Genomic DNA, 16,002 nt, shown 5'->3' on the forward strand with positions numbered 1-16,002 from the left:
GTTCAAGTTGAACTTGTTGTACGTGTACTAATTACATGTATGTTACACTAATATCTGCATGTCCGTAATGTCCTCGCTAAGAACAAGACTAGGACACGAAACGTTTCGAAAGGCTTTGACAAGGCCGTGTTGTGGCTCGGCATTCAGTTTTGAGTGTGCTTTCTTCGCGTGTTTCAGCTTTGGATGATACTACGCCTGTTGCCAGAGACACATCGCCGACCACCCAGATAAACGGCAATGCTAACAGCAACGCTAATAGCAACGCTAATAGCAATGATAATTCTCTCAATAACCAGGATGCGTCGCCACAAAATACAGTTGCGCCTTCCAAACAGGTTGAAGAGTTGTACGATATTCCTGTCGGTAAGTCGCTTGCAAATTTAACTTTCGCAGTGTTGTTTAATGTATTCTTTTTCATTACAATTTCCTTAGTGAGTTCAATCGAATCGCCAAAAGATCTTGAATGACATTGACTTCATGTTCAAATTTTCTCAAAGACAATTTTTTAGCTTTATTTTTGTCATATATTAAAAATATATCTACATACTTAATTAATAAAGATTAATCTTTGAGATCTTAAGATTTTATTAAAATAAAAAAATAACGAAATAAAATAATAAAATTATATAAATAATATTGAATCATTTTGTAAAAATAAATGATAATTTCATGATTGATTGGCTTGCTTTTATAAAATTAAGTTTAATTAGATCGTTTCGAATTAGAAAATAGATGGCGATTAATGATGATTGTTAATATTATAGTAGTACGCTGCCTGCCCCTTTGTGCATGGTCTTGCCGAAACAAGATCGTAGTTAATCTGACCTAGTTGTGAAATTAAACGTTAATTATACAATTGAACGAACGAAACAAAAACTCTGCACCTATAATTGGTACTTCTCAAAATCTCCATGCAAATGAAATCGCAGACAGGTCCATGACTAATGGGGCGGACTCGATCATTCTAGAGGCGGAATATGAAAATGCTGCTAATTTCTCTATAGGGGCGACAACCGACAATCTGCCGCCGGGTGTCTTATACAGGGTTAAAGCCACTTACAAGTATAGCCGCGAGGACGTGGATGAGTTATCGTTTGACGTTGGTGAAATCATTCGCGTTGTGGAGTACGATGATCCCGAGGAACAGGTCTGTAATCCTTCGAATAAATAAGAATGATGTGTAATATTCAAGTGTGTGTATATATATATATATATATATATATATATATATATATATATATAAAGGTTTCTAATGCATTTTCTTATAACATTTTTTGTTAATTACAGGAAGAAGGTTGGTTAATGGGTATCAAAGAAGGCACCAATGAAAAGGGTATGTTTCCGGCAAACTTCACGAAACCGCTGTGAGAGCTGTGCTTGACCCGCCATTTACACTCCAATGCTCACCAGAGACAGCGTATCTTACTTTAAAGCGGTTAAAGAGTCGTGCAATTAAGCGGGAGATAAGAATCGCGCGGTCATGTGAGAATAATAATTACGCGCGACGTGTATAGGTAAAAGCAAACGAAGAGAGAAAAGATAAGTGAAGGGCTGCAGGAAGAGTATGGGGAAGGAGGCGGGAAGAATTCGATAAGATAGTTATGCTGGAGGGTACTGCGGAGAGAATCAATCACCCGAAAGTGCCTTAACCAGCCACTGTCTGTGCCAACATTCACTTTTATTCGTCAAAAAGTATGTGGGATTGACCCTCTTATATCAAACATACGGATACACATCATGAATAATAATCAAACGAAATATTTAAGTTAAATTAAATAATATATTGTAACACTTATACAATATGAAATACACGCCATGCATACACACGTACTCACGTACACACAACGATATTGCAATATTATATAATATAAAAACGAAATCTATATATTAAATTAATATTATTTTATGAAATTGTACATAGCTCTATATACGATTTAAGAGTATTTTACGAGATAACTTTGTGGCCACTGAAAATTATTGCTAAGAGATTGTATATCTTCAAGTCGAAGAAACACATACGTCACTTGAGAAACCCTCTCCTCTTTTTTAACATTGGGAAGAGCGATCACATAAAATTTTCAAGGTCCAACTACCTGTCTGCATTCGTAAGGTAAGGTTCTACACTATTTACTCGTATATTGTTCGAGAGTCTAGCAATAGCTCCCGTTAAAATCTCGCCACGATTCACATGCCAAATTTTTCAACGACGTAAGAATAGATATCGAAAAAGTGATACGTAAGAGGGTTTAATATTACGATGTATAAATGAGATGAGAGTATAGCTCCTATGTATTTTGTGTATTTATGATTGATAGTTTTTTTCTTGTTCTCCTCCTTTTGGAGCACCGTGAATTTCGTCAGTGAGATTTATTCGTGAATTACTTTACGCAGGTTTTATTCACTTGTAATCCACAACTTTATGTATGTATATGTATGTAGAAAATCGGGTAGCGAACGAGAAGAGCGTTTATTATTATATTGTTTTATTACTATTGTTATTATATATTGCTATAATTATCGCTCCCGTATCTATTCATCATATCAAGATAGAAGAACGGATACGTACGATCCAATCCCAAAACTTTTGTAGACTCGATTAATACTCGTTAGATCTGTCGAAATCTTGTATTCGCATCTTGTGTAATAAATAATGTTGTAATAATATATATTAAAATACGTACATACTTATAACATTAGCATTAAGCATTAAGAAGAAACCAGTTTTTATTTGAAAAATATTGTATGTTTTTCTTTTTTATTTTATCATGCTGGTCAAGAATTGATTTATTGTTATGCCATTAAATCAATAATTTATTAGAAATTATTAATATCTTATTTTGTTTTAAACAAAATTTTAAATTTCTCCTAGAAAATATTGTAATATTATAAGAAAGAAGAGTCGGAGAAAAAGAAAAGGCAAATGGCAAACGAAATTTTTATCGAGAGAAATATATAAGAATAAATTTAATTAATCTTTTGAAGTTTGCGTTATATGTGCAATAATTATATGTTTATATTTCATCGAAGTATTTGTCAAATATAGAAAATGATGCATTTAAAGACTAAAAATCAATGTGACAAAAGAAATTCTTTCGTTAATTATGTACTCAACATTTTTTTATGGCGTATACACATCCAATATCTTGAAAATTAGAAATATATACATTAAAAAAGATTATGGAAAAGAGAAATATCAATACGAGAGTTAAGAAAGAGAAGGAAACTATATTACATCTGTCTTCTGTCGTCCATATATTGTGAGAATCCATTGTGGGAATGTCTACCAAATATCGACAAAAAAGCGCCCTCGTCTAAATAGAAATAAAAATGTCGAGAGATGTTACTGACATTACTATTGCAAAGAAGATAGACGTAGCAACTGTTTAGACATGCGTATATTGGAAAGGGTAATGAAACGACAGCTTTTCATTCTTCTATCCAGTCTATTGAAATAAGATTATTGTCCTATATAAATACGAAAAATTAAAAAAAATAAGTACATGAATATTTTACATCTAAGTCGGTTTTGATAATCAAAATGTATAAAAAATTCAAAAAAACAATTTTCTTTCATTATTATTGAAACATGAAAATATGAAATAAAAGTGATAAATTATGAAATAATGAAAGTAAATGATAGAACGAAAGAAAATATTTTTTACATCATAAATTAATATTAATCTAATCGCCATAGGAACAAATCATTTTTGATATTAGATAGACGTATATATATATATATAAATATGCATGATAAGCCAGAATTTAACGAAAAGGAAATATTTACTTTGTCGAAAAACTTTTAATAGCATGTATGAATCATATGTGTCTGTTTTGCAATTTTCTTTCTCAAACCTTGAAGAATGGCATCAACTTTACTATTCTCAATATTCATAGAAGACTATTTTAGATGGCTTTATTTAGAAAGCTTGAAATAATAGTACAAGGACATGATTGTGATTCATGTGTGCTATTTAAAGATAAATATTTTATATACTAATATATAACACAGTTAAAGAACGACAAAAAGTAGATAAATAAGGCAGAAATAAAGGCTAAAAATTGTTTACAATGGAAATAAAGATGCATTAAGATGGGCGCGTAACTGATCATTTCTTTCTATCTCATTTTTTAATCTTATTCACTGGCACCATCATTGGGAAATGTTGACGATTAAATTACCATATAGTCTACATCAATTACCACAAATTCCTCTACTTTAATAAAACTTATATCGTATGTATAGGGGAAAAAAGCTAGTTTTTCTTGAAAAAAGAACAAGAAATTTGGCTAAAAATATAAAGTTGATTGGTGTAGATAAGAAATGATCGTAAACGCGATGTTCCGTAAATACACTTTTTACAACTTTAAAAAATTTTATTCAAGATTTATATTGTATTCTGGAATATTCTGTCACTATTATGGGTTTCGTGAAGCCCCGCGTGTTAAACTTAATCTTCTTGTCGTACAATAGCAATTTTTTGTGACATGCGTTTTTACTGATTCATAAAAAGAACGCACATGAAATACGCACAGAAAAGATACGTTACATTTGCATTATTTGGAAAAATGTTTATTTACGTTTCATTGCATAATTTTGCACGGAATGACATTTAATTCGATGTTTATGTTGAGTAGGAAGTTATTAATAAAATTAACATATTTTTTTTCAACATCGCGACTTTTTTAATGTAAAAAATTGAATGAAAACTTAAAGCGGAATAATCAATGAGACGAATAGCCGTTTTAAGAATTCTATGGCAGATAAAAATTAAATTTTTATTTCGATATCGCGCGATGAAAATAGCAAGGAAGCGAGAAGAAAATATCACCGCAAAGAGAAAAAAAGAATTATCCAAGAGGCAAGGCATAAAAGACAGAATTAAACAAGTTATAATATCAATGTGATAGTAAAGTAGAAAGACAATATGAGAAAAGACGAATTTAAATTCGTCTTTTTTTCATTTTTTCATTTTTTTTCAAATTCCTGCAGAAACGCGATAAGTCGATGTTAGGAAAACGCAAACATTTTAAGATAAGTGTTTTTTCCTAAATGAGAAAAAAAATTTTTTTGCCAAAAACAGCTTAAGGTTTGTTTGGAGTGCATAGGGAATGATCGAGGAAAATTTTCGCGTTTTGCCCGTATCGTATAAACCCGCCGTTCCACGTGACACGGCTTTTCCTCCCCGAGGTTCTCGGGGCGGTTCAATCGGTAAAACAAAGAGCGCGATAACCGGCAGACGTCTGCAGCGCCGCGAATCGTCGGCGCCGTTACGTTCTCCGTGCCTCCTCCCCGGCGGGTGGCGGCCGCGCCTCCTCCTACTCGCCGATTTTAATCTCGTTAGCGGACACGTGCGCGCCCCCCGCGCCCTACGGTGCTGGTGATACGCAGGCAGCCAGCCACGAGCGAACCGAGAGCTGGCCGTGAGTGCCGTGTCGCGGGGCTTCGCCAATCTGGTTTGATCTAATAAGATTCGCGGCTCGCGAGACGCTTCATAAAAGCTGCGCGCCGGACGGGCGCGGCGCGTGTCGCAAGGAGTTGCTCCGCTCGAGAGGTGTGGGCGCTCGTGCAGCAGCAGCAGCAGCAGCAGCAGCAGCAGCTAGCAGCAGCAGCCAACAGCAGGAGCAGCCAGCAGCAGGCGGTAGTAACATAGACAGAGAAAGAGTGATAGATTGGTAAAAAGAGAGAGAAAACAGAGAAGGACGAATCATCGTGGTGAACTCTCTTTCTCTCTCGCGGCGATTCGACACGTCGTCATTCGTCGTTAACGTGAGACCACGCGCGTCGTCGTATGCCGCGTTCGTCTCGTGGTGTCCCCGTGGTGTCGTGTTCTCGTGTCATTCGGTGCGTCGGAGTAGCAGCGGCGGCAGCAACAACATTGGTATCGCCGTCATCATTATCAAGCAGCAATAGCGGCGACAACAGCAGCGACAGCTTTTCGCGTGTTCCACAGAGAGCGCGACAGAGAAAGAAAAGCGGACTCGCGCGAGCGAGACAGAGGAAGCGAACGTGCGAGCAGGAGAGAGGGAGAGAAAAGAAGAGGAGAGCGAGAGCGCGAGAACGTGCGGAGCGAGAGAGAGAGGGATAGACGGCGAGTGAGTGAGAAGAGGGAGACGGAGCGCCGGTGGGTTACCACACCCAACACCGCGCGAGCCGGGGAGCCGATTGCCGAACGTCGCCGCTACGCCGCTCTCGAGAGAGAGCTCTCTCTGGCCGCGCCGTGCGTGTAGTACTACGCGGGTGAACGCGCGCGACCACTCAGGACTACGGTCATCCGGGTGGTGTCACCGGCGGTGATTCCGTGGAGCGCGCCGGGATAAGAACAGCAAGACGGAGACAACAGTCAGAGCGAGAAAGAGAGAGAGTGAACGTGAGGGGAGGACCCGTGAAGAGGGAGTGAAGAAGTGCGCGGAAAGAAAGAAAGAGAGAGAGAGAGGGGGAGACGGACGGAAGGAAGGAAGGAGCGAGTGAGAAAGGGACAGACGGACCTCGCCCTCTGCGAGGAAACGTCCGTCGAGGTTACAGCGACGTCGTGCCCGTGGGAAAGGCGAAACGTGCGCGCCCCGGTGGTACATGTGTGCTACGTGCGTGTGTGCGTGAGTAATAGGGGGCGAGAGAGAAAGAAAGAGAGAGAGAGAGAGAGGAGCGCGTACACGGCGCGCGGAGAGAGAAGTATATAACACAGAATATAGATATATACACATATATATATATATATATATATATATACACACACACACACAGTATATAGATATATACATATTATATACACACGCACATAAACGCCAAGATCGCGTAGTGCGTCTTGGCGAACTGGCACTCGGGGTAAAACGTGCGTGCGCGTGAACGGGAGCAGGACGGAACGATACGAGGGCGTAACGAGAGGAAGGAAGATAAAGAAGACAAGTGCGAGGATAGAAGACGACGACGAAGAAACGGACGGACGGACGGACGGCGGAGCAGAACGAAGCAAAACGGAGCAGAGCGAAGCGGAGCGGAGTGGAGACACCGAGCGATCAACCGCGCGCGGAGCCAGGCGAGTAGTCGGAGAACGACAGAGGCGGCGCGAGGGCTCGTGTGCGTGCGCGTAGACGCGCGTTGATGCGTCGCTGGCGTCGTCGAGCCCCGCCAGGAGCAGCGGCGCTGCGTAGACGCCGCTGTCGTTGAGGGGGAAAACACGGGTGCGCCGCCGGGGACGTTCCCCCGTCGTCGTCGTATTCGCCGCCGTCGCCGTCGCCGTCGTCGCCGTCGTCGTGGTGACCGTCGTGCCGGTGGTTAGTGCTGGTGGTGGTGGTGGTGGTGGCAGCAGCTGCAGCAGTAGTGGTGGTGGTGGTGGTGGTGGTGGTGGTGAATCGCCGAGAGTGAGTAAAACACCACCGTCGTCGTCGTCGTCGCCGCTGCCGTCGACGTGACCGTCGTCGTCGCCGGTGGTGGTAGTGGTGCCGGTGCCGTCGCCGGTGGTGTCCGTAGTAATAGTAGTAGTAGTAGTAATAATAATAATAGTAACTGCGGTAGTGTGAGAGCCAGCCAGGAGGAGTGAGAGAGCACCACCGGGACGCGAGAGAGACGGAGAGAAAAGGAAGACGGGGACCACGAGGACGGCGACGAAGCATCATCCCCATCGTCGTCGTCGTCGCTCGTTCGTCGTCTCCACGGTGGCAAGATAATATCCGGCCACTCGCTATCTGCCGGGACGTTCGTCGACTTGAATTTTAACACGGTCATCGGGAGCGCGCCGCATCATCGGCCGCGTGCGCGAAAGAGAGAAAGAGAAAGAGTCGGAGAGGAGCAGCAGCCGCAACGAAGGTCGCCGCCGGTCGGCTCAGCGCTCGTTGTCACTGCGAATCGTTCCTTTCGCGTTACACCCTTCTCTCTCTCCTTTCCTTCTCCTTCGTCCACGACTTCCCCGAGACTCCTGCCCCTTTGTCACCTCCCTTTCCTTCTCCTCCTCCTCCTCCTCCTCCTCCTCTTCCTCTTCCTCTTCCTCCTCTTTCTCCTCCTCTTCCTCCTTCACCGTCATCACCTCCTTAAAGGAGGATTCCGCTGTTCTGAGCCATGGCGGCGTGCTGCCTGTCGGAAGAGGCGAAGGAACAGAAACGCATCAATCAGGAAATCGAACGACAGCTACGAAGAGACAAGCGTGATGCCAGGCGGGAACTCAAGCTGCTTCTACTCGGTGAGTTTCGTCAATTTAAAAAAAAAAAAACAAGAAAAAAAAGCTAAAAAGGACTGGACAAAGCCGACCGAGTGCTATAAAAGTCGCTCGCTCTCGTTCGGCCTGTCATTTTTCACTGGAGGTAAACTGTGGGACGTAAATTGTGGCACTGACGCATCGAGAGTACAGCGCGGGTTACTCCGAAAAATAACGAAAATTGAAACCCGGCTACGTTGAGACGCATCGTGACGCGGCGGGTTAACTATTCGCTTAAACTTCTATGCCCCGTGATTTGTCGGGGAAGGTAAGCGAGGAGTAATTTGCCACTCGACTTGTCTCCTCACTATCCGCGATATAAACCCTGACATCAGTCAGGAATATACGAAGCCGGTAAAAGCGCAGATCGGCCGAGTGGCAAGAGTCGCTCGCTCGCTTTTCTCTCGTGGAGGAAACTAGTGATGGGCGATAACACTTTATGAACTCGATAGGGAGATTAGTAACGAGTAATAAGTCGCCTGCTCGCGTTACTCCGATCGAGAAAGATGTGTGGCCATTCTCTTTTCTTTCTATGAAGATTAGTTCCGTTTTGAAATCGCCGTTTGAAAAACGTAATTATATTGAGTATCGCATTACAACGATTTGAATCTAGAACTCTTAGCTGCCGACTCATTCGAAGTCGATAGGAGGAAAGTCAGGTGATAATGGGGGGATTATGGTACGGGTGAATAAATAATATTCTACTTAGCTTGCCTCTTTTACTGACTTCGTGTAAATCTGGCATTAGCGTTATCCTTATCATTGAATAAAAATCTAAATGAAGAGCTATAAGGTTGCGGCGAAATTGTACGACGTACAATACAGATTTTATCTTTCTCACTGTGTGAGGTATACAATGTAATTTATCTGTTACTGGAATTTTTTTTTATTTAGCGAGATATAATACCCGAATAGGTAATTCTCATCTAGTGGATCGATTTACGCCGTCATCGTCTATTATTAATATAGAAAAATGTAGCACAGCGATTGCAGAACTTCTCTCTGACTAACTGGCACGGTCAATTAGGGTAATTACGACGGTAAATAATTACGTCGCGGCAGGAAAACGCCTTTTAATAATACAAGTCCGGCGCAGCGGCTGGAATTTACCGAGAGATCGATGAGAATTCGTTTAGCGGTAAGATCGTCGAAGCACGACTGTCAATTCCCTCGGGAGAATGACGATTATTAATTTTGTCATTTGGCCGCGTCGCGGAGATTATCCTGATTGGCCCTACGTACTCTCCTTTTGAAAGAGTCGCTCGCTCGTTTCATTCATGCGCGCCTCTCGCGAGTGACCGCGGCGGCTGCGTGCCGTCGACGCCGACGCCGACGCTAACGCCGACGCCGACGCCGGCGCCGCCCGGGAGGCGACGTCCGCGCGCCACGTACGTTTTCTCATCCTGTGCACGAGGTCGATCGGCGCGGCCGGCGTGCGCTTGACAGCTCTTTCCCGACCGGCCGTCGCTTTATATCCGGTGTCCCCGAACGTGTCTCCTCGGAGCAAAATTTCGCCGGGCCCGATGGCGTCTCGATATTTTAGCTTTAAATGCGAATGACCGATGACGGGATGAATTGAGTTCGTTATTTGTTAGATCCACGTGAATGTGATGGCAAATCGTGCAAATCGCGAAGTTGCATTCTGGATCAGAGATCTTAAATATTCTAATATAATTAATCATCAAATTATTAAGATTATATTACTTAAATTCTTTGTAGATTTAGAAGAGGAGAATTTTTTCAGCCAGTATTAAGGTTATTAAAATTTATTAACCCTAATTTTATATATATAATCTATATAAGGATTGAATCGAAATGACATGAAATTTCTTAAATATTTTAAATTTAATCTGAATCTAAATTATATTAATAAAATCAGGACGATTTAAAATAATTAAATGTTTTTTAGAACAAGTTAACCGATGATATTACTCGATAGACAGAATTTTAGATGTTTAATGATTTTTCTTTTTGTATTTATACATCTGTAAATCCAGGACAATTGCTTATATCGCAAATTACGTTATTTTTTTAACGAGCTTGCAACGTAGCAGTTCAAAGCTATATCTTTCCCCTTTATAATAAATCGATAATCAAATTTTGAAATCGATTATCCCCATGAGAAATTGATTAAAAATTTTTTTTACAACGGCAAAGCACAGGGTGAAAATAACACTATAAAGTATCTGGAACTCGTGCTTTGTCTTAATAATGTCGGAATGAAATTGAGATAAAATCTCAAAAGCTATCCGATTTTAACTTTTGATATATTAACTTTTGCATCGTGGATCGGTAACACGAGCACCAGTCCTTTTGTGTTGCGCCGACCGACGGCGGATATCAAATTCATCTCGCTTATGATCTGATGAGGAGCCGTCGCACGTTAAGCGCATTGTTTTCCCCGGGATACTTTTTGCGGTTTCGTGATTCACGCGAATCACGTGTGTGCATATTTACTCATCTCTATTCTGCGAAACGAAACACTAGCTGGGCGTGCTGTTGCAACGTTTTCTTATCAGATTTATCTCGATCGTATGGAAGATTCTTTTTCTCGAGTTGTGAATTCAAATTACACCTTTTGTAGATCCTACCCTTTTCTAGTATGTCAGTATTCAGTATACATATCCGATTTGGACGCTTATGTATTTCGATGTAACTTTAATCGAACATACAAATCTTTTTTTGTATATATTCACTTAAAAACGACAAATTTATACAATCGTGGAATTAAGATAAAATATTTGATGAAATCAATTCGAATAAAATAGAAAAAAGTCAGTGCGATCCTTTCCTTTATCTAAAATTGCATAATAAATTCCTGAATACATTTTCAAAATCTTTACTTTATCTTTACATTAGATATCTTTGCAACATAATAATTAAAATCTAACTCTTATTGAAGTAATATATTAATCTGTATTAATTATTCTTGTGAAATTTCTAAATGTATGCAAAATGTATCGTTAGACTTGCGATTACTTAGAATTCTTACAAATCAATTTTTATATGCGGTTAATTGAACATCATCTTATTACTCATTTGTGGATTAATTCCGTAATCGGTTCATAATCATCTCATTATCGACCATCATTACAGCCGTGCTCTAATTTAATCATGAATTTTCTCGGAGATAACTGATCCCTGAAGTGAAAAATTGCTCACAATGTTCATCATTGTTTTACATCCGTTATTCAACATTTCCGAATAATTGACAGGTTTTCGAATTTAATGATCTTGGCACAAAATTGCTTAATGCGAGAGAGTAACGATTAATCGCGTTGTTGTCATCATTAGACATGTTTTAACGAATTGTTTGCATAGGATAGCTTGAAAAGTTAATAATCATAAATTTTACATCAAACACTTTGAAAATATTGGTCGAATTTTGCAAAAAAAAGGATTTTCCTGGATGCTATAATTTCTCACACTTCAATGTAAAATATCTTGAAAATTAAGCCTTGAATAAATTTTTATTACAACCAGAGAAAAATAAAATACACATAATGTATTTATTACATTACATGTAATTCATATAATTGTGTAATTTATATAAATACGTAATTGTATAATTTTTATGTAATAATATGTATGTAATTTATATAGTTTTTTTTTATGTATTATATGTAATTTATATAATTTTTTTATGTATTATAAGTTGACGCAGCATCCACGTTTTAAGTGCTTTCAATACCCGACTTACGCGCGTGGACTTTTTATCAGAAATAAATTATATTGCCATTATGAATTGATACGGATTTTAATGCGGTCCGGTTTATTCGCGCGTTTCTAAAACTCGCGCATATCAAATCCAATTTCGGAAATAAAGGGTTCAATTAATGCGACGCCGGCCGGTCGCCGATTCAGCCCTTTCTCGTTGCCCGGCCAAGTTCCGAGTTGTCGAACTGCGGAGACGCGCGGAGTGCCTGTCGACTCGGCGAAATTGTAAATCGCGGACCAGCGGCGATTCAATTTCGATGATTACTCGCGGCCACGCTATACATGCACATGTACACAGACATCGCAGATCCGCGCGGCTCGCAGGCCGCAATAATTCGCGAGTTCGGAGGAACAATCCGCACGATTCTCGACGCGGTGTCGCGTTCCGTGGATTATCGAGGCGGTCGCTTCGAGAGCGCTGTCCGCAGTTTTTTTTTCTTTTTTTTTTTTTTTTCTTTTTGTGGAATGCATCCGCTAAACACGTGATATGTTCTCTCGATCGCGGAATACGTGATTTTGCAACGAGAACCTTGTCGCCGCGCGATTGCAAGCGGCGGTTACTTCGTGACTTCGCGGGAATTCACTGAGCTAACTGTCATACCGAGATTTTATTAATGCCACATTAATTAATAACATCGTTAATTTTATTCCGGGAATTATGCGATTCGAGAGATAATTGTTTCTCTTTGTCTCGAAATTCCATTTTAACATTCAATTTGCTTTAAAATTTTCACAAATTATTGTATGTATTTTTTAATTGATCAGTGAATTAGAAATAAACGATTTTTTTGTCCGTACATTAAAAATTTATTTATTTCACAAAGTACTTTGCAAATTTGCAGGATATATGTAAAGTATTTAAAGAGTAGACAAGTTTTATGTGATGAATGCATGGCCAGCCGTAAGAAGAATCAAAGTTGTAAAATAATTAAGAATGAAGATTTCGTCATGAATCAAAACGCTGAATTATAATTGGATAATTAATTTCGTTTGATTTTAATTTAATTCGAAAGTGCACTGGAAATTTTCAACAATCATTTAAACCTCTTATTACCGAGGCGTATTGAAAAATGTAAAATATAACTTCTCAAACAGATTTTCATCTCGACGTTAAAATAAATATTTTCTCTTGACATTTCGTAAGACAATTATGAATCATCCTGCATTTATATGAATAGTCATAAACCGGTTTCAGAGAATTATATGGTACAATTAGAGCAACTTGTTTTTAATCGAAGATACGAGCGGGATACGATTTTATTTTGTAGGTTTTGTTTGACCGATCCGTGAGAGTTTCGTCATGAGTACGAACTCGAGTTTATTACGCCTCATTCTTCAAATAATCCCGGCACACCTTTCACGTTTGTCTTTCCGTTATCGAAGTAACTCTGTTCTTCCGGTTGCGGAGACGTGAGCGGCGTGATAAGTGAGGCACAATTCTCTCGGTCGCGTTTCTCCTTATAAAAATTCTATTTATCGCCGATTAAATGTTTCTCTTCAGTTATCGCAAAGTATTTTTCCATCCAGCATTTTTTGATATTATGTCATTCTACCGTAATTAATTACAAGGATATTTAAAAATCTGATCTGAAATCATCAACTTCGCGATTAAGAATCCACGATCTTCGATCTATCACGGTCTTCTATATGCAAATATTTTTTTTTTCAGACATCTCTGTGCAACTTGTTTCTTAACGAATTCACGAGTCTGTTGCAATGCATTCATTGAAATACCTTTATTTAAATTTTCCTTTTCTCCTCCTCCTCCTCCTCCTCCTCCTCCTCCTCCTCTTCCTCCTCCTTCTCTTCTCTCTCTCTCTCTCTCTCTCTCTCTCTCTCTCTCTCTCTCTCTCTCTCTCTCTCTCCCCCTCCCTCCCTCTTAAAATGCTCCAAGGCGAAAAGACTGTCATTTAAGCTGGAAAATCCGCAAGGGCGGAATCTCCGGATGGTGTGGAAAAACCATCGGTGTAAATTCACCAGTATAATAATTCCACTCTAATATGTATCAAGTCAGCCGCCGTTGCCGTCGCCATCGTCGCCGCCGCCGCCGACGCCGGTCGTCCGAGTATTATTAGCGCGCTCGTAAACAGCGGCCCCGGAAGTAGTGACATTAAAGATTGCGGTCGCTTCCGTAGCCGGCGTGCGAGCCGGCGTTAATCCGCCGGATCTACCACTACCGCGCTGACCTTTTGTCGAACAATATGGCAGAAACGGTTGCGGACTCAATGGTCGTTATTTAGCGGAATGTATCGTGTAAACAAGTCACGCTGCATTCGTCCTCCCGGGAATTGCTTTCCTCGGAGTATCAATGCGAAAATTTACGTGCCGCCCCGACACATCAAATTAATCAGAGAAAATACGCGATGTATTTGCAACACCCTCCGTATATACCGTAAAATTCTTTCTAAAATTTTTTTTTCTTAAATTTTTTTTTTTTTTTTTTTTTTAATATTAAGGATAATGTAAGAACTATAAAGTATCGGATTTGCTTGAAAAAACAAAGTTTGTCTTGTGAATTTCAGACTTTTATTATATTCATATATGAACATTATCGCTATCTAAAGGCACATATTGAGTTAGAATAATTTTCACTTTAGGAAAGTTCTGTCGCGCGTCGTTGTGTAGAACTAAAATTAGGCTCTTATAAATAAGTCGATCATGAAATCGATTTGTTATTTTTAATCCGTGTGCGTTAGGCCGCGAAGGCCTTCAGTGAGGTAAATAACTCCATAATTAAGTCTACCAATCCATTTAAATCTTCTCTAAGAAAAAAAATCATCTTTGCGTTCTTAAAAAATTATGTCCTTACTACATCAACATTCATTATATTTCACAAAATATAATATAATGCATTGCATTATAATATATTAAATATTATAATTGAAGATTTCAACATGAGGAAATGCCAAAAATAAAGTCTTACATAAATTCATATTTTTGAATAATTGTATATATGAAAATAAAATGCTCTCTGTTTTTTCTATATTTCAAGTATTCTTATAAATAGCAATTTAACTTCGATAATGTAGATAAATTATTTAATATTGTTATAAACTATTATAACTATATTATCCCAATAGAATGTCAATTTTTTCAAATACTAGACTGCTATTTTTTAATATTTTGAATATTCAAATATTATAAATATTAGAATATTTCATAATTACAACAATAAGCAAATAATACTAAAATGATTATTAATAACAACTGACTTAAAATTGTTGGTGATATTGAAAAGAATATTAGTATTGAAAATAATATTGGATCGTGATATCTTAAGTATCGTGAAATAGAGATTGTCATTTTTAGGCAATCTGCGGCGCGAACAATGACTAAAATTATGTCTTTATAAATAAGCCTATCATAAAATCGATTTGTTATTTTTTAATCTGTGTGTGCGTTAGCCCGCGAAGGTCCTTGCCAAGGTATTTTCCACGCGACATTATTTTCGCCGTGTGTTTGACACATCATGCAGGATTGCGGTCTGGAAAATCGTAAAAACGGGGAAAATTCCGTGAGAAGTTAAAATCGATCAGGAAATACCGAGAAGAATCGGAGAAACTGATAATACTTACTGGATAAATACTTCTGGAATTTCTTATCGCGATGAGTGAAATCTAATTAAAAAAATCATTCGATCAACAATTCTGTCTTTAAATATTACGCAAATCATAAAAAATACGGGTGAAAACTATAATTATAAAATAAATATGATAAGATAGAGTAAATATATAAAAGAAATATGTGAAGAAAGAGAAATAGAGAATGAAAAAGAGAGGGGAGAGATGATAAAAAAGACGATGGCATACGATAATGAAGCTGTTTTCTTGCGTGTGCGTCGATCTTTATTTTCATTTTATTTACTCAGTCTGCTTCGTCCTTCTTTCTCGACTTGCGACCGCTTTTATACATATACGTGTCATATTGTAATCAGGCGGGTAACGACAAGTAATGAATCTTGTCGCGTATCGCCGTTTAACGGGGCGCAATCGATTTAGTCGGCCGCATAGTAGGAGAACGTTGTTCCAGGATGTATCCTGATAATCTTTAATTATCTTCATTGGCAAGTTACAGTAAATTTACGCGCGTTCGATAT

At 39.1% G+C, this 16,002-nt stretch overlaps 2 protein-coding genes across 11 annotated transcripts in view; both read left to right on the forward strand.

Moving 5' to 3' along the window:
- The window catches only part of Amph (amphiphysin), a 36,844-nt gene extending 32,742 nt beyond the window's left edge, over positions 1-4,102 (forward strand). The window contains exons 7-9 of one of the 3 annotated variants that reach the window (XM_089079865.1): positions 178-363; positions 930-1,147; positions 1,288-4,102. In XM_089079865.1, coding sequence (XP_088935991.1) covers positions 178-363; positions 930-1,147; positions 1,288-1,368 — 485 coding nt within the window. In that variant the 3' untranslated portion in view covers positions 1,369-4,102. The remainder of the gene's footprint in view (positions 1-177; positions 364-929; positions 1,148-1,287) is intronic. The other 2 variants (XM_089079866.1, XM_089079867.1) reach the window with 2 other exon arrangements.
- Positions 4,103-5,253: 1,151 nt separating this feature from the next.
- Galphaq (G protein alpha q subunit) overlaps positions 5,254-16,002 on the forward strand; it is a 37,386-nt gene continuing 26,637 nt past the window's right edge. For 2 of the 8 annotated variants that reach the window (XM_089079872.1, XM_089079870.1), the window contains exon 1: positions 5,266-8,174. In XM_089079872.1, coding sequence (XP_088935998.1) covers positions 8,054-8,174 — 121 coding nt within the window. In that variant the 5' untranslated portion in view covers positions 5,266-8,053. Of the gene's footprint in view, positions 8,175-16,002 lie in introns of all 8 variants that reach the window. The other 6 variants (XM_089079868.1, XM_089079874.1, XM_089079875.1 and 3 more) reach the window with 5 other exon arrangements.

This window comes from Pogonomyrmex barbatus, unplaced genomic scaffold (genome assembly GCF_055798465.1).
Source record: "Pogonomyrmex barbatus isolate J1 unplaced genomic scaffold, ASM5579846v1 scaffold3, whole genome shotgun sequence".
NCBI lineage: Eukaryota > Metazoa > Arthropoda > Insecta > Hymenoptera > Formicidae > Pogonomyrmex > Pogonomyrmex barbatus.